The following is a 27,492-nucleotide window of genomic DNA, read 5'->3' on the forward strand; positions in this document are numbered from 1 at the left end:
GCTAACGGGGCCAGGTCCCCCCTCCTCTAGGCAGCAAGGAGTGCCCACAGCCGCAAACGGAGCTGCTCTGGCCCTTGGCAGGGAAAGTGCCCAGCAGACCTCACCACAGGCCACAGCCCAGGACAGACTGTGCCCCAAAAGCACTCAGCACAGGTCACAGCCAGCAAGGGACAGGCAGAAATGGAGCAGGCAGACCCTCCTCTCACCCAGTAACCTCCCAAAGATCCAGGAGGAAATGTCTACAGGTCTTCCTTCTTCTGTCTGTCCCCACATACAGCAGCTTGAACATGCCAATCTCTACACAGACACCACCCACCCACTCTGTTCACACCCCATCACTGGCAGAGCACAGCTACTTGGCATGGCGAGCAGTGCCAGGGCCAGGCCAGCCCCAAGTTCCATGCTCAGCAGCGGTCCCAAACCACCAGCAGACAGGTCTTCTCTACGCTCCGTCCTCTTGTTCCAGCTGACAACAGGCACACAACAGTATCACCCCCACCGTACACCCGTGTATTTCCATAGCACTGAAGCCAGTGTGTGCATCTGTCTTGATAAAACAAGGCTGGGATACCAGAGGAGACAGTTTAACAGAGATACCTACTCCGACCATGTGCAAAGTCATTCAAGTGCAAGGAGAAGCCCTGCAAAGTCATTGCAGGTGTCAGGAGAGAGCGCTTGGTCTCCTGTCTGCACACAGAGCTAGCCACAGTGAGAGGCCACCCCGTGAGGATGGCAGCATCCCAGGTCCTTGCAGGGCCCTGCTGCAGCTCCCTGGACGATGTGCCATCCTGGTTTGTGGAAGCCTGCGTTAAACTGTGCTGGCCAGGGACCAGAGTCACTGTGGCCAGTTGTGAATCCAGACACCAGGGAACCTGGGGCATTTAACACATCGTATTGTTCATAATCCTGTGAAGCAAGCACGTCCCGCCATCACCTCTTAGGGGACAAGCTGCAGAGGAGGAAAGGGACACGTTCATGTCTGCATGGTGCTGTGGTATGCTTTTGCCTGCTGCATCCAGAGCATCTCACCTGGCCTAAGAGCCAGGAACTTGTCCAGCATCCTGAAGGGAAACACGCCACCTGCTAGGGAGCACCACCACACTGGCATGCAGATATATACGTTGAGAACCCCATTTAACTAGCCATTTCCACGCTAATTAAGTATTTGCAGATTAAAGGGAAACTCTAATCTCAAATGAGACAGCCTAATTTTCTAAATGAGCTTATGGTTTTCATATGGAGATCAACGTGTTCTCACTAGCACATCATGCAAGCGCTCCAGGCTGCTAGATGCAGCTTTATGGCCACTGTCACAAGTGGGGAGTTTTTATTCTCCATGCTCAAATTTTTATGCCTTTTTAGCCCAAGATAATTGATGCACATCCCACACCAGCACTGCCAGCCTGCAACACCCGCAGCACCATGTGGTCACCAGCGCTTTCGGCTGCCACAGCCAAAAGCAAGTCCTCCTTCATGAGGTCACGGTACTACACTCTCTGAACCTCGCCGGGCACTGCACACAAGCGGCAAGCACACCAACATGGCACACCGTGCTGGCAGGCTGACTGTGCACTTGGGAGCTGTCTTGTTGCATTTCAAAAGACAAGAAAAGCAGTGCTGAAAGCTGTGTTTCATCCCTGTACATGAGCAGACCAACTTGCTGTCACACAGCCTCTACAAAGCATCTGCTGCTAGCAATGACGTTTTAAGTTACACAATTTGGGGCACATCAGGTTACTATCCTCCTCCCTTGGATTTATTTTTATTGTTCTGAAAGCACAAGACATCCCTACACCAGACCGAGTCCACATCATGCCAGTATTTATTTCCTGTCGCTCCTGCCTGGACTCCTCCAGGAGTTGCAGCATCTGTGCACAAGCCAAAAACATTATCAGAAATCCCACATCTGAGCCAACACCAACCCAAGACCAAGCAGGAACCATGTGCTCTTCCCCTTCTACCAGCCTTCCCACAAGACTGGCCAAGTTCTCGTCTGCAGCTGGAGGATTGATTTTCCCAGTTCAGAGGCTGAGGCTTGCTAACACGTGGTTCATGTGCTCCCAGAATCCTGCGGACATGCACAGCACTCCCACCACACAGCTCCAACCAAATACCAGTCCTGCAAGCGCATATACATACAGGCACTCTGTGAAAGTAACCACAGCTCATGGCAGGGAATGATCATCTATCTCATTTGTACATACAGCTCCATCAGCGTATGTCCCCATGGAGTGGTTCACCTCTGTTTTGCCTCAGAAATGGAAGAAGATCTTCTCAAGATGATCCTCAGGTGGAGGAGAAAAAGGGGCGCTGAAAATGAGCTGAGAGCAAAGGCAAGGAGAAGACACAGTGGCCCAGACTAGTCAACCTGTAAAGAGAGAGATCTTCTCCAGGGCTAGAGGAGAACTTTTAACACATTTCAGAAACACGCTAGCCAAGTTTGGGGGAGGAGGTCACCATATGAAGGAAAAGGAATAAAGCTCTACAGCGGTAACAGGGATATATCCAAAGGCATGTGTGAGCTAGTCCACCTTGGCCTGGATTAGTCACAGCGCTTGCAGGGCATCTGAGTGCCCTGGTTTTGGCTGGGACAGAGCTAACTTTCTTTCTAGTAGCTGGTATAGTGCTATGGTTTGGATTTAGTATGAGAAGAATGTTGGTAACACACTGATGTTTTCAGTTGTTGCTGAGTAGTGTTTATACTAAGTCAAGGATTTTTCAGCTTCTCATGCCCAGCCAGCAAGAACACTGGAGGGGCACAAGGAGTTGGGAGGGGACACAGCCAGGACAGCTGACCCAAACTGGCCAAAGGGACGTTCCCTACCATGTGACGTCATGCCCAGTATATAAACTGGGGGGAGCTGGCCTGGGGATGGGGATCGCTGATCAGGAACTAACTGGGCATCGGTCAGTGAGTGGTGAGCAACTGCACTGTGCATCACTTGTTTTGTATATTCCAATCCTTTTTTAATTATTGTTATTATTATCATTATTAGTTTCTTCCTTTCTTTTCTATTAAACTGTTCTTATCTCAACTCACAAGTTTTACTTTTTTTTTTCCCCGATTCTCTCCCCCATCCCACTGGGTGGGGTGGAGTGAGTGAGCAGCTGCATGGTGCTTAGTTACTGGCTGGGGTTAAACCATGACACTGAGCTGGAGACTTATGAAATGCAGAGCCTTGGCCGTGGTGTGCTGCCCAGTACCCATGTAGCACATTAACACATCCGTGTTAGCAGAGACAAAGGAAAACAGTATTTTGAGATCACAGCACTCGGGGTAGGCTGTGTGCTAGGACTGCCTTTCAGCACTATCACGGACAGCCCGAGCAGCCCCAGGAAGTGCGTAGGACAAAGATATCACAGATGGGCCAATGCCAAGGATGCTTTTCAAGATCATACCTGATGGAAAGACAGACCGCCATTGCCTATGTCCTATTGCATGTCAGAAGGAGAGGAGGGTCCTGGCACAAAAGCCAAAGCGCCTTTCCAAACTTTCCACCATACAACACATCTCCACAGCAGAGCATCCAGCTTCTTGCTTGCTCAACACCATGCTGAAAATCTAGCGCCAAGCAAACAAAATGCACACTTGTGTACTCACCCTCAAGTGCAATCCGTGACTGATGCACAAGCTGGGCAACACAAGCAGAGCACTGAGGACTCTATTTGTACATGCAGCTGCTACACCACCATTAGACTAGCAAACACGCACTTCTGCACCCGGCCTGCAGAGAGCTGCAGAGGAGGATGAGAAGCAGAGCCAGGAGATGTTCTGGAGCAGCAGGTATACCCTTCTGTACATGGTGGGAGCAGGTACCAAGTGTACAGCACTCAAAGAGTAGCTAGCTTCATCCCTGAGCACAGCAGAAAAGGTACTAATGCAAACCCCAAGTGCAGGATCCTGGCAAGCAGGACTCAGGCTGGTAGGACTAGTTTGCTCAAGAGAGCCAGCCACATGAGGTCGTCAGGGTCCCACTCTGCCCAGCTGCCTGCAGTACCTTCCTATTACTGTTCTGGCCACCCACAGGTCCCTGCCAGCACCCCACAGCAGGCTGCACTTCTGCAAACACAACAGCAAGCTGAGGGTGTTCAGGGCACCCTCTGCACAGTCTCCCACAGGCAACACATCCTTCCTGGTTTGTAACAAGCTCTTAAGCATGGAAATGAAGTGGTAGGTGCTCAGACAATACCTTGACAGGATCAAACCACCTCGGAGAGGAAAGTTTACATGGGCTGCAGTTCTCCCTGCACCTTCCTCCATTGTTTTAAACCACCACGTTCCATTGAAATTCACTGCCCAGCTCACGCTGCAGTGTGGGTGCGTGTTCCCTCTCCCCAGATATCTTCCAACAGTCAAGCTACAGCACCATTCAACATCATAGCTCTTGTTGGGGCTGTCCATATGTCACACAGCATGTCCCTGCTCCTCTGTGCTTCAGAGACCCTCCTCTCACAGCTCTCCCCAAGCTCCCGTGAGAGCCAGCGCTGGAATGGGAAGCTTGGCTTTCTGCACCTATCTTGCTTCTCTCTTCCTATTATTTTATATTATATCTATATCCTGTATAGGGGGCTAAAAAGAGCAGGCAGGCAGCCCCACACTGCAAAACCAGGAGGAATGCCACAGGCAGCTGGATCCCAGCTCTCTGCCACTGCTCTGCATGCCTGGGGGCTGTGCTTTGAAGAAGGCCGGCCTGAAGTCAGAGAGGACTGAAGACGAAAATAATACGGCACTTGCCCTTTCTGCACTCAATCCTCAGAAAAATCCAAGACAAAACTTGCTTGGGGTGATCAGCAATTTCACAGCACATCCAATGCTTGCACAAGCTGGCATGTCTGAGAGCAAATGGGGCAAATCCAGGAGGTTGGGGAAGGCTCAAAGAAGTCTGTGCCAGACAGTCAGCAAGGAAGAGCTCCTCTCCAGATCTGTCTATCCAGCACAGGGGACGCTGGGACTCTGCCCAGCGTGCCACTGGACCTCGCTTCAGAGCATGTTGCCGAAAGGAGGTCCCCAGCCAGTCCCCAGGAGCCAGCCCCAAGAATAGCTTCCAGCCTTGTTTCTCCAACCATGCTGAGCCATCCCCCAGCTCTTTTACTAAGCCTCCAGAAGCGCATCCCTGGCCCCACTGCCCGCCCAGAGCAGGGGCCAGCCCGGGAGAACATTTCACAGCCCCTCTGCAAGTCTGACCTACCCAAAGGAGTTATTGCAAGGTCAGGCTGACCCAGCAGACTTTGTTCTCAGGCCCACATCCGCCCAAAGAGCTGAACATGTCCTTAATATCACTGTTACCATCCAATCTGAGAAGTCCTCGGGGCCAACAGCAGGGCTGGGTGACAGGCATCTGTGGCAGAACCCTCCAAGCATGCCCCAGCGTCCCCACGGGCACCTGGCCGCAGCATCTCCCACACAGCCATTGCGATGGCATGTGGGGCCCATAGAGAAACCCTGCAACACTGCTGGGACCACAAGGCTGTAAGAAATGTTCCAAGTCACAGTGCTGGAAGCAGGAAATCTAGAAGACAAACTGCCACAGGACACTAAAGAATTCCTAGTATGTGGTTTGCAAAAATAGTTACAATGCTAGCTTGCCTGCAGCTGGTAAACACCATTAAAACAAGCAGCTCTTCAGGGTCCCCCTTTACCCACCAAATAGATGTCAGATAACCTCAGTCATATCCCATAGCAGTCTCAAAGTCATGACCCAAAGACGTCCCCCAATTTAATGGGATAAGCATATTTTTGGCCAGGTTTTGAAACTTTAAAGACAACAAACTCTCAAACAATGTTCTCTAATATTAATTTCATTTACATACTGCATAGCTCGTGGTCTGTAACCACAACAAGCAGCATTGTTCTGCTGCTTCAGTCTGTCTGGGAAGACGCTTGCTGCAACACACACCTCCTAGCCTTCAGGCTAACAGCAACCAGGAGGGAAACCCTGATGCAGCGGCTAGGGGTGCACGAAGCTCCCAGACAGATACTAACCATGTGTCAGCCCCCATAACCTTGCTTCCAAAACTGACAGTGTTTAATATTACCGCAGAAGAATAATTTCTAATACTCATCTCATCACCTTGTGTGACAGCAACAGCGAGCTCTGCATGAAGTTCGCTCACACATCCAGCTCATTTTGGGAACTGCAGGTCTTCAAGCAGCACGGATTAGCCTGCACACATGTGAACGTGCGCCACAGGAGCAGGCCCCACCAGGGAAGCCCAGCACCCCAAGCTGCTAACAGGGCACCACTGGAGCGGGTGGCTTAACTCACAGTCTGGGTTACTGTGTGCTCCTTCCAGAACCCAGCCCAGGTTCCGGGTGTGCACAGCTCCCAACCCAGGATCCTGCCTGGGCCAGCTGTTAGCTCCAAGAATAGCTCAGATCAGCTGCAGAGGATCAAATAATTGCCCCAGGGATGGGAAGCACCAACTATTTTCAGCTTTCTGGGAGCTTTGCTGGGCTAGGGGAGAGCAATCGCAGTGGAGGCAGAGTGCTAGCCACCCAGCCTGGCAGGAGGAAGAGCTTCCAGCTTGTTATGCTCTTCCAAGGATCTTGTTTTTACCAAGAAAAGGAAAGGGTTTCAAAGAGGGTTTAAACCTCAGACTTGCTTTTTTGAAACAATTTTCCAGTTGAAACTGCAGTTTCACACCAGGAACATACAAAATATGCAGATTTTCCACCAGAGGCCCAATCCTGACATCTCCTGCCCGCCCTCCCAGAGCAGCCAAGAGCGGCTCCTCCCAGGCTGCTGCACACCAGCCCCGGTGCAAGGAGCACACAAGCACTGCTGACCATGCTTCAAGGGGGCCGTCTGGGTCAGAGCTGGCCTCAGTGTTCGTAACCCTCATCATGGGCACTCAGCAACCTGCTGCTGGCTCCTTCTCCGTGAAATCTTTGCAGGTCACCTTTAAAAGCCACGAGAGGCCTAAAACTACTTTACAGGCTGCAAGATTAGTTGTGCCCATAAAGTCATTCTTTACAGCAGCATGCGATGCCAGCTCTGGAGCACTACTGCTTCCATGCCTGGGCAGCAGCAGCAGCATCTACTCCCCACCCCACAGACCAGCACCTCTCCATACTCACCTGGCGTCTGGGGTGCTCACAGGCCTTGGCTGCATTTCAACCACACCACCTCACATGTCAAGAGGATATTTAAAGGACACCGATGGAAGCACTCAAAAGCCTGAAAATACTACAGTGAAGGTTGCACAAGCACTATTAATTGAACTTTTGTAGGCAGCTGTTACACAGGAAAAGCCTTGCCCACCAATGCTGCATGCTAGCAGCAACGCCAGAATCCACATCTAAAGCTTGGATCCAAAACTGGGAAGAAGCAGCCTGTCTGTGCTAGCATCCACATCCTTCATCAGCCCTGCAGACAGGAGAAGTCACGGCTGCTGTGCCATCCCCTGAGAGAAATGAGAAGGAAGGGGAAAAAGGGAAGCAAATTAATGTTGCACAATCCCTGTCCAACTGCTCGACTTTGAAGTAGTAGTTTTCTGACTTAAAAAAAAAACCCAAACAAATCCAGAAATTTGCACATAAAATTTTAAGGTACCAGGAGAGGAACCCCAGCAGACCTCAACTCTGCTCTGCATTACCGGCAAGCCTGGGGAACGGGACCTCTGGGTGCACAGGCCAGCCAGGGGGAGTGTAGCTGTAAAAGCACTGCCAAAGCAAAGTGGGAGCTGCCAAAACACCTAGCCTGGGAGAAGACTCATCTGGCAGCCCTTATCTGGGGTTCAGATGTAAAATTAAGGTTAGGGTTGAGAGCAAGACAAAAGCTGCAGTTTGAGAGGGATTGGAAAGAGCTCGCTAGAATAAAGTGGGGGCTGCTAAAAGACCTGGCCTTGCAGAAACCTTCCATGAGGATGACCTTGACCAATGTTCAGCCATAAGATTAGGGTTGGGATAATGCTGAGACAAAGTCCAGAGCTGCAGCTGGAGTGGGGCTGGAAAGGGGCTGCAAAAGTACCTGGCAGCTGCCAAGAGACCTGGACTGGGAGAAAACACTGGTTCAGGTAATCAATAGGAGCCTTCTCTACAGCTTCCCAGGAAAATCAGGGTTCTGGCTAAGAAAAAGAAAACCCAGAGGTGCAGCAGCAGCAGGGCAAGGGAGGGCTCACCTGAGCAAAGCGGGAGCTGCAAGACACCTCACCTGGGAGAAAGCTGTCATTGGGGAAATGGCTGGGGGGCTTGGCTAAGGCTCAAGCTGGAAAACTAGGGTTAGGGTTCAGAGACGTCTAGAGCTCACGTGGGGCTGGAAAGGGACTGCCAAAAGGAAGAGGGGCTGCCAAGAGGTTTGGGCTGGGAAATGGCTCAGAGGCCTTCCCTACAGCTCAGCTGGAAAACAGCTCCTAGGGTCAGGGTCTGGACTGTAAGGAAAGGTTACACTTGCAGTTGGCCTGGGGCTGGAAAGGGGCTGCCAAGAGACCTGGGGTGGGAGACACCTTTTGCTGGGAAATGATTGGGGGGGCCCTTCCTTATGGCCCAGCAGGCAAATGAGGGTTCAGGTTGAGAAGCAGAAAGCCTGGTGTTATTGCTGGAGCGAAGCTGGAAAGGTGCTGTCAAAGGTAAGCGAGGGCTGTCAAGAGTCCTGGGCTGAGAGAAAGCTTTCGTGTGAGCAATGGGTTAGGGGGTCTTCCCTACAGTTCTTCACAAAAACAGGGTTGAGTGAAAGGGAGAGCTTACAGCTAAGCCTGGGCTGGGGGCTTCAACAGCCAAGCAGGGGCTACCAAGAGAGCTGGGCTGGGTCAAAGTTTTCATCTAGGCAATGGCTGTGGGGTCTTTTCTATTGTTTTGCAGGAAAATGAGAGCTAGAGCCAGGGTTAGGGTTATGGCTGAGAGAGAAAAAAAGCCTAGAGCTGCAGTCAGACTGTGGCTGGAAAGGGGCTGCCAACGGCAAGTGGGCGTTTCCAAGAGACCTGGGCTGGGAGAACTCTTTCATCTGGCTTTCTATGTCGAAGGCTCAGAGGGAAACTGAGAACTTGGGTTAAGGCTGACAGAAAGTGAAAGCCTAGGGTTTCAGTTGGAACAGGGTTAGAAATGGGCTGCCAAAGATTATTTTAGGTTGCCAAGAGACCTTGGCTAGGAACCATCTTTTGTACAGCAGGTCTTGTCAAAAGGTTCAGCTATAAAATTAGGGTTAGGGTAACACTGATGGAAAGAAAAAGCCTAGAGATGCAATTGGAACAGGGATGGAAATGAGCTGTCAAAGCAAAGTGGGGGCCTGCAAAGAGACTGGGGCTTAGGAACCCTTTGATCTGGAAAATGGCTCAGCAGCCTTCTCTACAGCTTCCCCTGAAAAGGGAGAGTTAGGGTTGAGAGAAAGCCTGGAGCTGCAGACAGAGCGGGGCTGGAAAGGGGCTGCCAAAAGGAAATGGTCAGGAGACCTGGACTAGGAGAAGTCTCTGGTCTGCAACATGGCTTCACGGCCGCATCTACCCATTCCCAAGAAAACAAAGGCTAGGGATAGGACTGAAGGATGAAAGCTGTCATTGGAGTAGGGCTGGAAGGTGGCTGCCAAGATACTTGGGATGGGAGAAATTTTTACCTGTGCAATGCCTGGGGGTCCTTGTCTAAGGCTCAGCAGAAGAATGAGGACTAGGTTTGAGAGAAAGACAACTTCTCCAATTAAGGTAACACAAAAGACAGTTGCAGTAACAGGCTTCTGCCCTCCTTCATTCAGGTGCAAAGGGAATAGAGCACAGTGACAAAGAGCATTTTTTAAAATCAAATGTTTGTTTTCAGAGGCTGGTGCTTTGCTGCAGCTGGCTGAATTTTTACAAGGACAGGTAAAAGATCAAGTTTTGCCTTTTTCTGTAACCTCTTCCTCAAAAACAACATCCGTTCTTGTTGAAACCTTACAAAAAAGCCAGCCTGAGGCACTGCAAAGATTTGCACTGCAAAACAGCAAGAGTTAGACAAGGATTATTCCAACTGTGCAGAGAAGCTTCATCACAGAGAACACCAACACCACCTAAGATTGAATTATGTTAAAATGTTTCTTGCAGGAACAAGCTGTAATTAGACTGGCCCACAAGTCTGACGCTCTCCACAGCCAATGAGCTGAAAACACAGCACGTGTTAACAAGCAGAAGAGGACTGTGCCCACAGGTTAGGTATTCCAAGAGCAGGCAACAAGATGAGTCTGCACCATCCAAGTTGCTCTCAGTTGACATCCTACTTGCCTTTTAGGAGACTCTGCTGGTGGGCTCTCACATCTGAAACTCCAGTTGATTTTGCAGTGCATACCCCCAAAAGGCTGGGCTAATATAAGTTCATTGATCACCAAGATACCTGGCAAAAAGGTGTCCTCCATGTTATACAACACATACACAGGTGAGAATCAGCCAAACCAGACCAGTTCTTAGGGTCCCAACAAGACAAGCACTTTGGTGGAACAGTGCAGGGGGGATGAAGTTTTGGTTCAGTTTTGGGCCCCTCACTACAAGAAAGATATTTAGGTGCTGGAGCGTGTCCAAAGAACAGCAACAAAGCTGGTGAAGGGTCTGGAGAACAAGTCCTACAAGGAGCAGCTGAGGGAACTGGTGTTGTTTAGCCTGGAGAAAAGGAGGCTGAGGAGGTTGTAGTGAGGTGGGGGTTGGTCTCTTTTCCCAAGTAACAAGTGATAGGATGAGAGGAAACGGCCTCAAGTTGTGCCAGGGGAGGTTTAGATTGAATATTAGGAAAAATTTGTTCACTGAAAAGGGTTGTCAAGCATTGGAACAGGCTGCCCAGGGAAGTGGTTGAGTCCTATTAAATCATTTTTCTTTTGCTAATACCATTGGAAGTGATTCTTTAAGCAGTCCAAACCACTCCCTTTCATGACACCATCCCTGGAGGTATTTAAAAGATGTGTAGATGTGGTGCTTAGGGACATGGTTTAGTGGTGGACTTGGCAGTGTTAGGTTTACAGTTGGACTCGATGATCTTAAGGGTCTTTCCAACCTAATACAAGTCTATGGTTCACAAAAACTGGGAACAGTCCCCAAAATCAGTAAGGCACATGGCACAGGGTCTGCCCCTGTCTTTCCCTTGGGGACACATTCTGCCCTGGCTCAGCCCTTCCATCTCCCCAACTCCAGCATGTGCTCCCAAGATACACATGCAACCACCACCAAGGATGGGTCCTACAGATGACTTCAGACATAGAAAGTACAATCTCCAAGTGTAGGCTGGCATTCCCCCATTGCAGACTTTCACCAATATCCCTTCAAGCATTCTGTGTCCCAACAGGAACAGATGCTCCAACAGCCCCTCAGTCATGGACACACCAAGGCACTTCAAAAAGAAAGTTTTATTCATAGCCTTTAACCAAAGAGCAACTTTCATTTCCTGCAGGGAGATCACATCTGCACTGTGGCAAGGTAAGTGGGAGTCAGCAGCTCTGAACTCAGCCCTGCTTTTGCTTTGCCTTCACTTCCCGGCTCTGTTCTCCTGGCTACTGTCTTCAAGCCCTGCCCTTCCCTCTCTTCTCTGACTGCCCTGGTGCACCCAGCCCCCCCCCGCCCTGCACCCCATTGCACAGCTGTACCTGCTGCAGCTCCGAAACTCCCCCAGGGCCAGTTCAGCCCTGGCCTGCGAGCAGCAGCGAGGCACCCGAGCTGCCTCAGGCAGGTGTGAGTACAGCCCTGCCTGTTCCCCCCAGGTTGTGTCCACAGGCTTGTCACCAACAGTCAAAAAGGCTATAAACTCAGACAAAGCCGAGGCCTCAGCATCTGCAGAAACTGATGGCATTTGCCCAAGAAAGCTCCTTATTCAGCACGGATGAGAATTTTTTAGCTTTATTAGAGCACATCCCTGCAGTACACTGCCATGTTCAGCTGCCTGCGAGAGGCAGGTGGCTTCCTCCTTCAAAGGGGAAAAAGAACAAATTTTATCTGTAGAAATAAGCTGCAGCCAGGAAACAACGTGAGCAGTTAAAACAAAAATCAACACCCAACCGTCAGGTCCTTAGAGACTGTCAATCCTCTTCAGAAGGATGAGCAAAACGGGCATGTGGCTTTCTCCAAGGGAAGAACGAAGCACAACAGGAGCTGGGATTCAAAGAGCAAGCACTGCTCGCAAGCCACCTCCTGAAGGACAAGGGGCATCCCCAGGTGCACATGGGCATGTCCACCTCTGTGCCAAAAATACTGGTGATAATACACTCAGAAAACCTGCACTTTCTTTTCACTTTCTAAGTAGGAATTCTGCACCAAAACTCCTTCAAAGCTGCTGCAGCAAAGAGCAGAAACAGGCAGCAGCCTTGTGTTGCAGCCACAGGCACCATGAACAGTCACTTTTAAGTTGATGTGTGCCACTACACGATACATTTCAATTCTGATTTTCAGACCACAGCTGTGGCAAACTTTCACTGACACAACCAAGCCACTCAGCACCCTGCACATGCACACCACATCTCAATGAAGTGACAAAAATCCAGCAAAGAGATTGCATTTGCTTCTCAGCAGGTCTCCCGCATACTCAGGTCCCAGGCCAGACATGAGAGCCCCCAACACCTGCTCTTGAAGCAAAGCAAGCTGGGTCCAGTGGGAGCACAGTCTGCCTTGCACCATGGCTGAGCCAAGAAGCCCCTCCAGCAACTACTTTCAGTTCAAGGTAACAGAACACTGTCAACCGGGAGCCTATAGTGACACTGCAGGCTCACAACACTATCTTAAATCACTCTGAAAACACAAGTTGGGGTCTGTGCCTCAGCTGCCCACCCTCAACAGGAGCTAAAAGCCAGCATTTAGAGATTAGCAGTTTTCCTAGCAGCTTTTCCTACATGGCAGACTGGAAGATGAACTCATTCTGTGGTTCAAAGACATTCAAGGGGAATAGGAAGCCCACACTTCAGGCTGGAGGCCCCTTTGCTTATTACAAACCACAGAAGTACTCTACAACAGTATACCCGGCTCCACACATTCTCACATCCCCCAAACTAGCTGGCACTGGCCCCACTGGAGATGCACCCTCTCCACGCTGACCCCATCTGCCAGCCATGCTCCTTGCAGCCTGAGGGTCCCCTTCCCAGGCACAGGAGCAGCACCAGGCACAGCACAGCAGGCTCAAGCTCCAGGGAGGTGCCACAGACAAGTCTCACCACAAGCAGCTCCTTTGAGATAGAGACATCAAGAAGTGTCCAACCTCAATCTGTCAGCAGACTTCTGGTGATGCCTCCTTCCAGATGAGGGGTGCAAGCCTCACTCACCTCCTCAACATTGTATCGCCTTTCTCTCTCCTCCCTACCATAGTTCTCATTCCAGAAAGGATCCCTTGAAAATACAGATCCCAAACAGGGACAGCATTTTGCATGCAGCCCCAAAGGACAAGCAGGAAGGCAGGGAGATAAAGAGAAGAGAATTGCACAGCCATGCCATGAAATTACTGATTTTCAGACAAGCAGGTCTGCTCTGCTGAAGCACCTCAGGAAGTGCTGCATCTCCTCAGTGTTGGCCACAGCTTGAAGGAAAAGAGATTAGTCAGGGCTGCCAGGTCCAAACCTGCTGCCCAGGCCTCCAGGCCACAAGCAAGCCAGCCTCATGGACTGCAACAAGCCCAAGTGGAGCCAGGGAGGCTTAGCACACCCTTGCTGCTCTGGTAGCAGAAGATGTGCTAACCTGCCCTGAGAAAGGCTGGCAGAGGTCAAAGTACAGATTGATGAGAAGATTCAGATCTCTCTAGAGCTCCCAGCAGCCAGCGCTCCCAGCAGCAGAGAGCTGCAGACAGCTCCTACAGCCACAGCACAAGGGCCCCGCTCAGCCCTTCCACACACAAGGCAGCAATGAAGGGCATCGGGCAATGGGGCAACCAAGAGCTTTCAGAAGACTGTCTCACAAGTAAAGGGTCCTGGTCTTTCTTTTGCCCCACACCACCAACCCTTATGCCAGTATCAGCAGCTGTCCCTGTGTGTACACACCATTTTCGGGTGGCAGGGACATCCCCACTGCCTCACACAAGCTGCAGAAGCAGCTCTTTGGGGGGAAGAGGTGCTGCTCCAGCCCTGGCAGCCTGTGAGCTGCTCTGCTCCCTGCTGCCTGCTTTCATCATGGCAGCAGCCTTTGGCTCCAACATGGAAGAGCGGTGGTTCATGCCTGACAACAAACCTTACAGCCTTGAGGAAAGGGGAGAGTAGTCAGTAGCCATTCCCTACCACACAGAGACAACATCAAGCCACGTCATTTTTGTATCAGGGTCAGGCATCACGTGAAACCTTTCAGGCCTTTGCAGAACTGAGGCACTAATGAATACCACTGCTCCAGCAGGAACTCCAGAGTCCTGGTACTTGGCACTGGTCAGAGGCACAGAACTAGCATCAGCATCTCATGGCATGCCCCATCCCACAGCCTGGAGAGCCTCTTTCATCAGCACACTGACCAGAAGCATGTCAGGCCAAGCTGGATCAGTGTGCTGGGGGTAAGGGACCAGCCTTGGCAAGCAAACATGAATCATTCCCAAAGGAGCAAGGGTGCCTGTGTCTGCCTGAAGACAGCTGGGAGAAAGAAGTACTGGTCATTGCTTGCCAAGAGGTTTGCTGCATTGCCCTGCTACTCCTGCCTTAATCACTAGGAGCACTACAGAGTAGCAGGTGACAGGCCAGGACTGATGGGCTCTGACAGGCTCTCCCAGGCAAGCTGGAGCAGAGGTCCCCAGGGCCTGGCAACACCAGTCCATCAGAGGGGCCTCCAGAGGACTCTCCACTCTCAGTAGCTTTGCTGTTGACAAGGTAGACAGCAAGCCTGAGGACAACAAAGCATCAATCACCCTCCCTACCTGATGCATCCATACTGCAGGTGAGCAGCAGGAGAGGACCGACATGTCTGGCTGGGACAGACCAAGAGCAGAACTCAGAGCCTGCACTATTGTTCATCACCTTGGCTCAACCAACACCCTTCTCCAAGGCACCAAACAGCAGAGAGACATCTGCAGTCCCCTGGTGCTGTTTGGTTCTTGCTACCTTATCAATTCCTGTTTCCAGGCAGGGCTGCACAGACACGTCTCAGCCAGCAGAGCTACCAGAGCTTGAAGCCTGAGCCTCTGTGGTGCAATCCAGAGGGACTCAGGCAACTACATTCCTGTGGGCTGCATGAAGAAGGGGTTCTGCAGAAACATCACCCTGCCACCGGCTTTAGAGAGGTGCTCCCACTCACTCGGGGAGATCCAGGCAGGGGAGACAACCACTGGCAAGACAACTGCCTGCAAAACACGGAAGGGGCAGAGCTAGGGGAGGGGGAAATACGGCATAAGAGGTGACACTTCTCTCCCTGGCTCCTCCCAACCAGCCCTCGGCAAGCTGAGTGGCCCAGCAAAGCCTCCTCCGCTGGGCAAAACAGCAAGCCAGACAGCTGCTGCTCCTCCACAACACGCTCAAGCACCCGAGAGCTTCTCTGTGGGATACTCTTTGAAGGAGGTATCCAGCCCCCATCAGAAGCCACCCGTCTGCAGGCTGTCACGCAAGCAGCCTGGCAGCCCAGAGCCCAGCTCCCTCCCCACAGCCTGCTGCAGCAGGATTTGTTTATGTGTCTGCAGCTGCTCCATGCATTCGCCATGGGAATCCAGGCTGAAACTCCAGCCGCATCGCACGGAGAAGCAGCCTCCCCTCTGCGCAGCCTCGCAGCTTGGTGAGCATGCGGAGCCCAGCAGGCAGAGTGCTGCAGGGGGCACAAGCCCCTGGAAACAGGCCTGCCAGAGCGGTGAGCCGCATTCCCAGCCCTCCGCAGTGCCTCCCCCGCATCCTGCCTCCAGCCCTCCGCTGAGGGTAGAGAATGCAAATCTTGGGTTGTAATTTTTCCAAGTTAAAAATAACCTGGTAGTTTAGTAAGAGAAGCAGCAGCAGTGAGGCAGGGGGCTGGGAAGCCTGTGAGCTTGCTGCGAGACGGCTTCGGCACACATTTTTCCTTCCCAAGCAGAGTCTAAGGAGAGGCAGTCTCCCAGCTCTGCGCGCATAGCTATGGAAAGCAAGACCCCTTCCCAACTGCAGAGGCTTCACTGAGCAGCCAAATGCTCTTCGTTTCAGAGCTGCCCTAACACTCCCTCACTGCTCCCTGGCCCTGACAGGAAGGGGGCACAGGCCCTATTGCCCTCAGCAGGACACATGGCAGGATGAAGGAAGCAAGGAGCATACAAAGAGGTCCAAATAAGCCAAAGTCAGGGAGCAAACACCCCTCAGGCAGCTGCACATGTCCAGGGCAGGCCAGGCAGAACATCACACCAATGCCAGCCCCAGGGGAGTCACAGCTGTGCTCCAAGCAATTTTCTGGTGTTCTCTGTGGGGCCAGGGGACCCAAGAGATCTGCTGATAAGAACACCCAGTGTACATGGCAATCCTGCCAGCCAAGCCATGCAGCACCTTGGCAGGACACCTAACTCCACCACCCTGCACGGGAACAGGCAACACAACTTTGACGGGCAGGCAAGAAATAGTCACAACCTCCTTGCCACTTGCTGCCTGAGACAAGGAATACAGCGATGCCGCACAGCATTCCCCCTCCAAAAAGCCTGCTCAGCACCAACACTTCTGCTCCCAAGCCCTCCCAGGCAAGCTCTCAGCCCTAAAGCAACAGCCACGTCAGAGACCCTGGGGAGACACTTGGGACAGTGCCACTGCCTGGGCACAGAGGATGCTCTGTTGGCACCCAACAAGCAAGAGAGCACACGCAGGCTGGATGCAGCCCCCAGTAATGCAGCTTCAGTCAGCTGCGCTTCATGACTCTCATGACAAGCTCACGGGGCAAAACCAGCAATAGCTCCTTTTTGGAGAGTTTTCAAATGCAGCTCCTAACCCAAGACCATAACCACAATGACCTTCAGCAGTTATTTCAAAGCTGCACAGTGCCACAGGGCTGAGAACCAAGGGCTCACTTAGACTCTAGTGAGCCCAGCAGCAAGCAGGGACCAACAGCACAAGGGGAGAGAAAGCCACAGAACAGCTGAAAACACCTTCGGTTTTGTTCAGCAAAGGCACGTCATGAAACGCAAAGCCATGCCTGGGTAACCAGCGCACACACGAAGACACAGCACTCCAGCTTGTTGCTAAAGAGAGAGAAACCAGGTCTGAGCTCACCCTAAAAATGTATTTTTCTCACCACCTTCATGGACAGCTGAAAATGAGGGGACACACTGCTCCCAAGCAGCACTGGAGGTTGAGAGGTGGCTGTCTGCAGAGTGGGGATGCACCCAGCATTAGTTAGCTGCACTCCCTTCCCCACCATGGGGACGCACCCAGGGTTAGCTGTGCACCCTTTCCCATACCATCTCCCTGCTGCCCTGGTGTGCAGGAGCTGCCAGGAGTGAGACAGGTTTCTCAAGCCTGTGTCTGTTGTCTTCTGATCAGCAGGCCAACAGTCTCACTCCAAACAGTTGCTCATAAGCCCCAGGCAGTGGATTTTAATCCTCAACACCAGCAAGGCAAAAACCAGAGGAAAAATAAAACAAATCTCTACAGCAAGGAAGAGAGAAGGGAGGCAGGCCAAGCCTGACCAGCCTTGTAGCTGGCACCCAGCAGGCTGGGCTCCCGCGGGCAGCGGGCCTATGACCACCCTCAGCAGTACAAAGGACCAGGATTTCATGGGTGAGGGTGCGCTGGTGAGTGTGTGAACACGTGCAGCACTGCTGTCCACGCAGGGGGCCCACAGCAGCTCCCTGCAGGCATGGCACCCCACCAGCAGGATTCGCATGCCCTGTCAAGAGCATCACCTGCCACATCAGCAAAGCCCACCGCACTGATGTGGCATTCTCCAGACCTCTGCTCCTCATTAAAAGCAAACACGCTCCAGTGTGGCATTCAACCCAGGCCACCACACACACCAAATTAACTGCCCTGTCTGCCAAATCTTAACAAGCCATTTGTCATTCACCAGCCCCAGTGTGTTGACCAGCAAGCCAATAAGGAGGGACATGCATGGGGTGTCCAGGGAACAGACTGTGCGAGTGCCATACAGCCTTCCTAATTCTCCAATCACACTCCCAGCACTTGATTTCCTACTTTAAAATAAGGGAAAATGCAGTATCTGTATCCATGTGCTCCAGGAGAGCCCTGAGTTGTGCAGGCCAATGAAGCCTATGGCAGACTGCCATTTCCACGGCTTCCCACGCAGCTCTCCTACCCCTCTGGTACCCTGCTGCGGGCAGGAGGCAGACAGCTCGCAGCCTCTCTCCTTGCCTGCCGGGAGCCAGAAGCACACTCCTCATAATGACAGTCCAACACAGCTGCAGAACCAGCTTGCCAGCAACCAAAAAGATGCCTGGTGGGCGACTCCCTTACCCTGGGACTGTACACCCAACCTGCTCCTCCACAAGGCAGGGAGCCTCAGGTACCAAGGGGAATATGTGCTAAGGCTGCCAAGAAGACTGCGCAAAGCTTCAGGTCAGAGTGACGACACAACCCTAGCCACATTTTAGATGGAAACAGGCAAAGTAGCTCTGTGGACACACTCTCAGTGCGAGAAGCAGGCTGTCTTCTCTGAGGTGCCTGGCTGTTACCCCTGGGCAGAGATGGGACTGTGGGCTCAGCTCCTACTGGCTTCCTGGACCAGTGGTCATGAGGAGCCAGACTTCCCAGTAGCATAAGAAAAGCCTCTTCTGAATTAGCGGACCTGCAGGAGCACAGGGGTTATTGCCAGCTGCTTCAGAGGCTGCTTCTAACAGGGCAAACCACCCAGCTGCTCTCCAGCTATCAGGAGGGATATAGAGGTTTCAGGAGAAACCAGCGCCCTGCACACTCTGCACATTTTCCTGCTGTCTTTTTTTTTTTCCCTTGCGCACAAGCACTCAGAACTTCACTTTGCTGCCCAAGTCCATCCTCAAGGTCACCAGCCCTGTAAAGATGCCACCAGGCACATAATTTAGCCCACAGCACCTTTATTAGTACGAAAGATGTACAAAAGCCAGCTAAACCAGTAGACCTTGACAGCTGGCCAATTCAAAGAACCTTTTATAAGGTTACTGCTTGAGAGCTACGCACCAAAGAGCACTGAACTCAAGCCATCCCAAGGCAGACAGCAAAAAAATGAGATGGCATTCCTGAAAGCACAGATCTTCCCCTTTTGCTGTTGTTAATATCCTGCACAGCAAACTCAAGCTGTCAGAAAACAGCTTTGCCACACTGCAGACAGCTCCTCAAAGGCAACCAGAGCCCTTTGTGCCTCTATTTTCCAACTGTAGAATGGGGATGAAAATCAGCCTTCACAGCAGGGCTACTGCAAGGATCAACAAGCACTTGCAACGCACCTCAAGACTTGGCTGTAGACACATATGAAGAGCACATCCGACACCCAGAGCAGATTACCTGCTGGGATGGCACAGCAACACCGGCCACAGCTCCAAATGGTGACGGAGAACCCACTGCAGAGTCCGGTCCTGCTAAAAATCATTCCTTCAGGCATTTCTGTCAGTCTTCTCCAGTTGAAGCTCCCTGCCATAGGCCTCCACAGTGGATTGCCTTTACCCCTGCTAGCCATCCAGCTGGTGCCCCCACCCCATTTGCTGCTGTTACCTGTTGGCTTTAAGTTATTCCCTATTGCTCTCTTGCTATAACCACAGTAAAGTAAAAGGGTGAACCAGGCTTTGCATGCTCCTGCCAACCTGCCCCCTGCTTCATCTAGTGAAAAGCCCATGGGAACGTGCCCTAGGAAACACATCCAAGCCAGGAGCTGAACAAAACATGGCCAAGCCACCAGCAGCTGGACCACAAGAGCACAGTCAGCTTTTTAAGCATTTCCAGGGCCTCGCAGGCAGGACGGACACCACTGCTTTGCCAAATGCCTTGTCTGTGTACAGGTGGCAGAGTGGGGAGGGATGTACAGTGCATGAAGCGAACTCAGGGCCAGCCTTGTTTTGCCCACCATGGCCACATCTCGCGCCGCAATTCTTGACTGCAGGCACTGAAGGCTGATCCCAATCTACATCTTAGTGCGTGACAAGAGAGCAGCTCTCCTTTGGGCTAGGCAGCATTGCCATCCTAGTCCTAGGGGTCTCAAAACCCAGGTGACAAAGGAAGCTCAGCTCAGTCTGTGCTCTCTCACACGCAGTGAAGGTTGGAGGGGCAGCAGGAGGGACCTCCAGGAGCAAAAGGATATTTTGCTACACTGCTCACTCCCCAAGTACAGGACATCTCCATCACCAGCTTAGAGGTCACTTGCTTGATGCTGCCCTGTTGGAGAGGAGCTCCTGCACACGCCAAGGCTGCACCTGCCCTCTCAGTGCTGCAAACCCAGGCCACCCCACCCCAGGAGAGGGCAGAAAGGTTGGCTGGCAAGATCCCTGCCTGTGGAAGTGCCAGGCACTGGGGGAGCCAAGCCATTTCTCAGCACCCAGGAAGGCAACATCCCAAACAACCATAGTCTGAGAGTTTACTGTATGCTGTGGTGAGGTCCCATGGCTCATGGCATCTGTTCTGCCTGTACATCCTAAGAGAAACTAGCAAATCTTGGCCCAAAACAGCAACAGAGAGAAATCTGCTGTTCTCCAGGCCTGAGAACTTCCATACTGAAGCATCAGACCTGCTTCCCAAGCATCTAAAGAACAGGGAGAGAAAGCAAAACATAGCAAACTCTCCTGATGCAACACAGATCAAGAGCACTCTTCATAAGCAGCACCGCTACCCCACAGTCCTCAGGTCCACATCCTTACATGCACCTCGACTTCAACTGCTCTGCCCTGCCAGCACTGTAACTCCCTGACATTTACCTCCAAGGGCTTCCAGTTTATTTTGAATTTAACTCTCTGGGATAGAAGTTCTCCACAACCTCAGCTGAAGCTACTTTGAAGAACAGTCTCCCGAGTTCAGAGGCCATCTGTAAGGAGACATTCCTCTCAATCATGTATCTCAATGCTTCCTTGCATTTGTGTCTTTTACACCATCCCAAGAAACACTCCAGCATGGGAGGAAGAGAGAAGTGCCAAAAAGAAATTAATCGATTCCTCATGTGCAAATGCTTGGAGTTCAGCAATGCCAGGTTTGGTTCCCTCCTCAGCTACAGGCAATTCTTTAAAAAGGCTACCCAAGTGTATTAAACAGCAAGCACCTAAAGTCCTGCCCAGACACGCTGCAAGTAAAATGCTGCCGAAAGCACATATGGAGAGGTAGCCCCTTCTTGTCCCAGCTCATAAAGCCCTTCAGTGAGAGGCCAGCTCAGGGAGCAGTGGAGAGAGAGAGCATTGACCTCACCAGGCTGGAGGTCCACACTTGCAGAGGGAGGGAGCACACCCCTCCTGTAAGAGCACACCCAAGCTGCAATCACTATGCTGATCGCAGAGCACCATCTTTGCACTGTCCCTTTTTCTAAGCAGAGCTGGAACCTCAGAGCACACCAAGCCCCTTCAAACAGTGCACAGGCAAAGCTGCTATGGGTCTCTCCTGGAGTCAAGCTACATTCATTCAGGGCACAGACACAGAAGACACCCACCATGTCTAGGACCCTCCTGGCCAACCAGCACCATCTTCATGGGGTCAGCTAGCCAGCAGGCAAGCACGTGGCACCAGCTGCACCAAAATGCCAAGAGACTCTTGTCCCTGCTTGCCTGGCAGGCCTACAGACATCAGTCTCCTTTGACATGTAGCAACGTAAAGGCCAGGCAAGCAAACTCTGGACATAACAGCAGAGCATGGGTCCCACAGACCCATGTCCTTGCCCACTCTTACTGCACGTACCTGTCAGAAGTCTGTGCCAACATGGTTTCCACATCTCCTCTCCCTCCATATCTGGATGAGCCACTCATTTTCTGACCCGTTCCTTCAACAGACATCTCTGGAGGAACTAGCATGCAAAAAGGTCCAGAAATCCACTTCTGCTCTGTGAGACATCTCCCTCTCCCAGCTCAGGGTGGCAGAAAGAACAGGAGGTAGAGCTTGACCCAGGAAAGGGTTTAGGAGCACTGTTCCAGAATTCCTCATCCCTAATGTCATGCTCTGCTCAACAGAGAGAGAGACACCCTGTCTAGAAACCAGAGAGAGCCAGCAGAGAGCCTGTCTACAAACCAGAGAGCAGCATCTGCAGATAACCACATCTCCACACACAGTGCACTATGCCCTGTCAGATGTGGGCACAGCTGTACCTATTCAAACACACATGGTCTGCAAGCCTGCAAAGTCACACCTCACTACAGGGCTCCTGGAAAGGCCACTCCCGTTGAAATTACAACTACTAAAGCTTCAAAGAGCCTGTGCCCATAGTGACCCACTCCTTCCTTTGCCTTCCAGATTCAGGACCCTGGTCCTCACTCTCAAAGCATAATATGGGACTGGCCTAGCTCCAAAATAGCAATGTTATTCTCAGACAAAAATTCTCACCCTCCGGAGCAAGGAGGTGGAGCAGTGACTGTGACTGGCCCACAAATCTGTAACCACTTCTCTGAAGAAATCAGGGTAGCCACAAACCTCAGCACCTTCACAGTAAGCGCAAGCCTTGCTTCAGTCAGCCTCCCCACAACATCACCACACAGCGAACAAACAGAGCACAGTCTCTGCTGCCTGCGGTAAAGGAGAGAAACCTGCCTTTATGCATGCACAAAAGTGCATGCTGGGAAAAGCTCAGATACCCTGGTGAGGGGCACCCTACGGGGACTGAGAAAGATCATGGAGAAACAGGGCTTTGCTTGCCCTAAAGCAATAAGCAGAGAAGCATACAAATAAGAGCAATACGCTGTGCATTCCCACACCCCACTGCTGTCCTTCCCAGGCTAAATGAGCACAGGGTACAGCAAGGATGCACCACGCACACATACAGAAGTCATCAAGAAAGAATGGCTCTCTCTTCTCAGATAATCAATTAACAGTCACCTAATACCTAAGCTTCATTTTATCTTAATTATGTCTTAAGTTCAACCAAAGCGGATGAAGCATTTAGGGTTAAAGGTGCTTGGTGCACAAGACCTAGAGAACTCAAGGCAGCAGCTCACACAAAAATAGCAGCTTTCACAGCTCATCTATTGCAAAGCACTAATGTTTATTCTTGTATCTAGGACTAACTTTAATTCTGCCTCAATGCACATACATAACAAAGCATTAATGTTTCTTAAAGAACTAATACTTCACCTATCTACACATCAAAAAAGTGAAAGTTCGCCATAACTTTGCATCACCCTTGTTCCTGTGTGTAGCACACTAGCACATTGCTAATGCTGGACTTCACCTTCAAACGTAGCCACTAAGCATAGGCTAAATTGCAAAATGAAAACCAGAAAGTACATAAAACAACTTAGTTATCTAATTACCTTCGTGACTTCTGAAGAGATGTTTAACAACTGGAAGTTTTTTGAAGGAAACTCAACTATGTCCACATAACAAACGTCTATTTCTAGTGCAATACAGAAGGACCAAAATTCTCAGCAGTGGCTGCTACCATGGAGGGGCTGGTAGCTGAAGTCCTTCAACTAGCTAAAGTCCTGCTTCTGCATTCAAAGAAATGCAAATGAGATACCTCCTGGGGGAAGGGGTGGGGGTCTTACATCCTAGGGAGTTTTACCAACCCTCAGGGCAGTAAGTGCTGCAGTTCCTACCCCCCCAGGCACACTCTCAGCAGGCCAGCCACAGGGACACCCGGCTGCGCTTCCCCCACCAGGCATTTGCAGAGGCTTTTGGCCTGGGGTCCCTCACAACACGCTCATGCCCTTCCCACCTATGTTCCTGTGCAAGAGCTACGAGGCTGCAATTTAAACGCATGCTTTAGAACCACATATGATACTGAATGAAACAACCTTGCCCCTCCCCACCTACCTGTCCCTCCCTTGCAATAACATGCACATAGCAGGGGCACTCAGCCAGACCCCAGATATTGCCTCCTTTTACTCTAATGGAAAGCAGGGCTCCACAGACCCCACACTTTTATGGAAACATTTAGGAAACACCAATACTCTGCAAATTGATACTGACAAGCTAACTTTCTCCTTCTTTTGGCACAGTCACCCCAAAAGGAAGCAATGAGTTACCTCCATTTCAACCAGACTTCCTGTACCAACTGAGCCAAACGGCAGAAAGAGCCAGACAAGTGTCAGAAAGCTTCACCAGAAAAGACCTAAACTTAATCTCACCAGTTAAAATGCAATTAAAAAAAAAAACATCAAAAACACAACACACCCCAAAACAACCAACCAGATAACACTACCTATACTAGTGCAACATTATGGCTGCATAAAGTTAGGGCAAAGGCAGGCCTGCAGAAGACATGCTGTACCTCCTAGGATACATGTTAATAGTATCACTGTCGGACTGCTACCGAGCAGCAGCATCCCTCACAGGGAAACCAGGGCTGGAAAATGTGATGTGCACCCCGTGGCCAAGCCAACATCTCGTGATGATAACACCTGCACTCCTTGATCCATACCCAATGCAATTCTGCAAGTACATTTCCAGCTCCCACATGAAAAAGAAAGAGAGATTGGGACTCGGTTCCCACACTTCTCGCTTTCTTTTCTGGACTGAAGAGAGTGTTTTGCTCCTCTTAGAGCAGGATTTATACTCGCTACAGGCTGGCAATCCCCTAGAGGCAACAGGCTGCAGCAAAGAAACAGCGTGCACCCCTTAACCTCAAGGCAACACTTCCTCCACAGGGGGAAGGTCCTTGCACAAAGGATGGGTCAAGTGCTCCGCTGACCTCCTCAGTGCCAATGCCACCAAGGCCTCCAGCTCCTCTCTGAGCACTGGGCCCCAGGGCAGCGCAGGGCAGGAGCCCTACGCCCAGGCACCAAACTCTCCCAGCTTTTAGCTGACTTCCTGAGGAGCCGAGTGTGCTCAGGCATTCCCCAGAGCACAGCCACAACCTTTCTCCAGGTATCGCCAGGGACCTGCCTCAACCATTTAAGCCTGGCCACAGCATCCCAGGTACTTCCTACTTCTTAGGCTGACTGGACATATCCAACATAACAATGCTAAAAATTAATAGCAACATATTGGCAGATTGCTCAGCTGCATACCAGATTTTCCCATATAAGGGAAAGTTGAAGGCATTGTCCTATCACACGGAAAACATATTGCACCAGCCTGAGATATTAGAAAGCACAATCAGAGTCTCCTCGTGTCACAAGCTGACACCCACAGCACCACGTTTTTCCCCTTTTGCTGACGGTTTGGACAGCTTTCCCCAGCTCCGCTATTTCCACCAGAGGCTTGTGCCTGAAGATCACTGGAGGCTGGCTGGGACAGGCACTGCCCAGCACAGTGTTTGCAGCATGCTGCTACACAGGGGCCCTGCACTTTCTTAGAGGATATGGGTCCCACCACCACCATGCTGGCAATGCAGGCCCTGATGTTGCCACCGTTCCCAGGGTGAAGTGTAACTTTGTTTTCATGGGGTTTTAGGGTGCTGAGAACACACCATACAAACCTGCACACTGTCACCAACACTCTGCCCGCAGCAAATATTGCTACTCGACTGACTACATATAGACCATTCACCCTGACCATCTCCTCTCCCCTTTACACAGCTTGCTGGCCCCCAACAACAGCTCTGCCTCTGCTTTCACAGACCAGGGTGAAGTCACCAACACCAGAGGTTGACTCCACTGTCCCAAGCAGGAAACTGGGGATGAGGGAGGAGAAATGCTTTCACTGCTACTTACAGGAGCAATGAAAACAAGCCCTCTCAGCTCCCCTGAAGCCCAGTAAGACATCCAACCTCTGTGCTTGCCAGTGTCTCTTCAAGACAATTTCAGAGAAACCTCCCTACGCATGCCTGCTTTCCAGACCCAACACACCAAGTCCACATTCCTGCACCAAGGGCTCACTCTCAGTGCAAGGCTGATCAACCCTCTCCCCTCCTTCGCAAGGGCAAGCTTCTCCTGCACGCCAATGTGCACGATACTAACTCTTACCTCTGCAAACCTGAGACAGCCAAGACACTGCAGCTTCATGCAAAAAAAGGCCTGCTCTGGCAGCCGAGCTCTCAGCCTTGCCATCTCATGAAAACAAGTTCACTTGCTTGTAAAAACCCCTCTTGAAATAACACAAACCATTAAAGTAAAACACTTTATATTATCCACCTGTAAAAGTTTATGTCTTTGGAGAAGCTCTTGAGAAAATATTAAAAATATCTCAAGGAAGACTAAATCTTAAAAATTACTGAGATTACATGGGGGGGGGGCAGAGATTTGCTTTCTGTTAAGAAAATATGATAAAAAGCAGTCAGGAAAATGAGACATTCCTCTGAAAGCCTCCTCCACCAAGCCACTAGAAATCAACAGACCCTGAAGATACACACAGCACTCACCACTGGGGCTAACACTGGTGTATCCAGGGCCAGCTGCTCAAAGACCAGCAGCTTAGAGCCACTCTCCCCCAACGCCAACACGCAGGACAACAGAGGGAGAAGTAAACTCAAGCCATTAAAAAGGCATACACTACCAAACCAGACAGCAGCACTCAGAACAAGGTAATGAGGGACCCTGACAGCACCTTCCGCAGGAGATGCGCATTATTCACGTGCTGCAAGCATTGAGAAACAGCAGAAGAGCTGCCTTAGTTTCACAGATTCACACAGCCTAGTTTTTAACACAACCGTACTAGCCCGCAGCAAGGGGCTGCGACTGCCTTCTCAGCAACAGGGCAATCAACGTTTCTGTTTGGAGAAATGAGACAATAGGCAGAAATAAACAGCCACAGCTGCGGGATGGGCTTCAAACTTCACAAAAGTGAAAACAAACCAAGATCAGGCTTTCTCCAAGTCCTCTCATTGACTTTGGCTTTTATTTGAAGTATAGTGCTACCTACTTTCAGTTCTGCTGCACAAGGTACACGCAGACATTTTGACAGGATGCAACTCTACTAGTTACCATGTTTTACAGCTTGAAGCATTCAAGAGGCAACATTCAATCAGCTTCACCCCACCACTGCTGCGTGGTTCCCATCTTGGCAGCGAAGGAAACTCAGTAGTATGTCCAGTCTCCTGAAGAACCTGCAAGTTTAGGCAGCTGTACCAATTCAGAGATGATGGGCAGAATTAGCTTTCCAAAAGCAAACAGACAACAACATTAAGCTTTGTAGTGGAAGAGGAATCAATTTTCCACTAAACAAGTGGGAAAGGAACCCAGTGGCAACCCTCGAACAAAACCAACCCAGTTGGAGGCCAGAAGCCTCAAGAGAAAAAACCTATTTACTCCAGGAAGAATTTACTCCCAGATCAAAAATATGCTGTTACTGCTTCATACTTCAACAGCTGGACCAAAAGAACAATTTCTCTGCAAAGCAGCACAGCAGAGCTCCTGCGTGAATGAGGTAAACAAAGGGCGAGGAAAGGCAAGGCAGCACCTATTCCTGTGCCATCACCTGAACAGGGCCCGTAAGCAACAGCAACACTTCACAGCAGGGAAAATACTTGCAGAGCTCAGTGTTCCCTCTGACCCCACACCAGTTAAAAAGACATAGGTAGCACCAGCTGCTGAATATCTGTAGCCCTACAAGCGAAGGGGTCAGGGATAAACATCTAACAACTACAGCCACATCTGTCTGCCCACAAGAAGCCCCTCCACCACGGAGGCCAGTGACTGCAGAGGGGTGCTGGAGACTTCGGCACAGACCT

The 27,492-nt window shown here is 51.1% G+C and overlaps 1 protein-coding gene across 10 annotated transcripts in view; it reads right to left on the reverse strand.

The window, feature by feature from the left end:
* The window catches only part of CHD6 (chromodomain helicase DNA binding protein 6), a 95,013-nt gene that overhangs the window by 65,768 nt on the left and 1,753 nt on the right, over window positions 1-27,492 (reverse strand). For 2 of the 10 annotated variants that reach the window (XM_030009624.2, XM_030009625.2), the window contains exon 1: window positions 19,269-20,208. The exons of 3 other annotated variants lie outside the window; for them this stretch is intronic. In XM_030009624.2, the coding sequence (XP_029865484.1) occupies window positions 19,269-19,620 (352 nt within the window). In that variant the 5' untranslated portion in view covers window positions 19,621-20,208. Of the gene's footprint in view, window positions 1-19,268; window positions 20,213-27,492 lie in introns of those variants that run through there. 5 more of the 10 variants (XM_030009622.2, XM_030009620.2, XM_030009623.2 and 2 more) reach the window with 5 other exon arrangements.

The sequence above is a fragment of the Aquila chrysaetos genome, chromosome 3 (assembly GCF_900496995.4).
Source record: "Aquila chrysaetos chrysaetos chromosome 3, bAquChr1.4, whole genome shotgun sequence".
NCBI classification, from domain to species: domain Eukaryota; kingdom Metazoa; phylum Chordata; class Aves; order Accipitriformes; family Accipitridae; genus Aquila; species Aquila chrysaetos.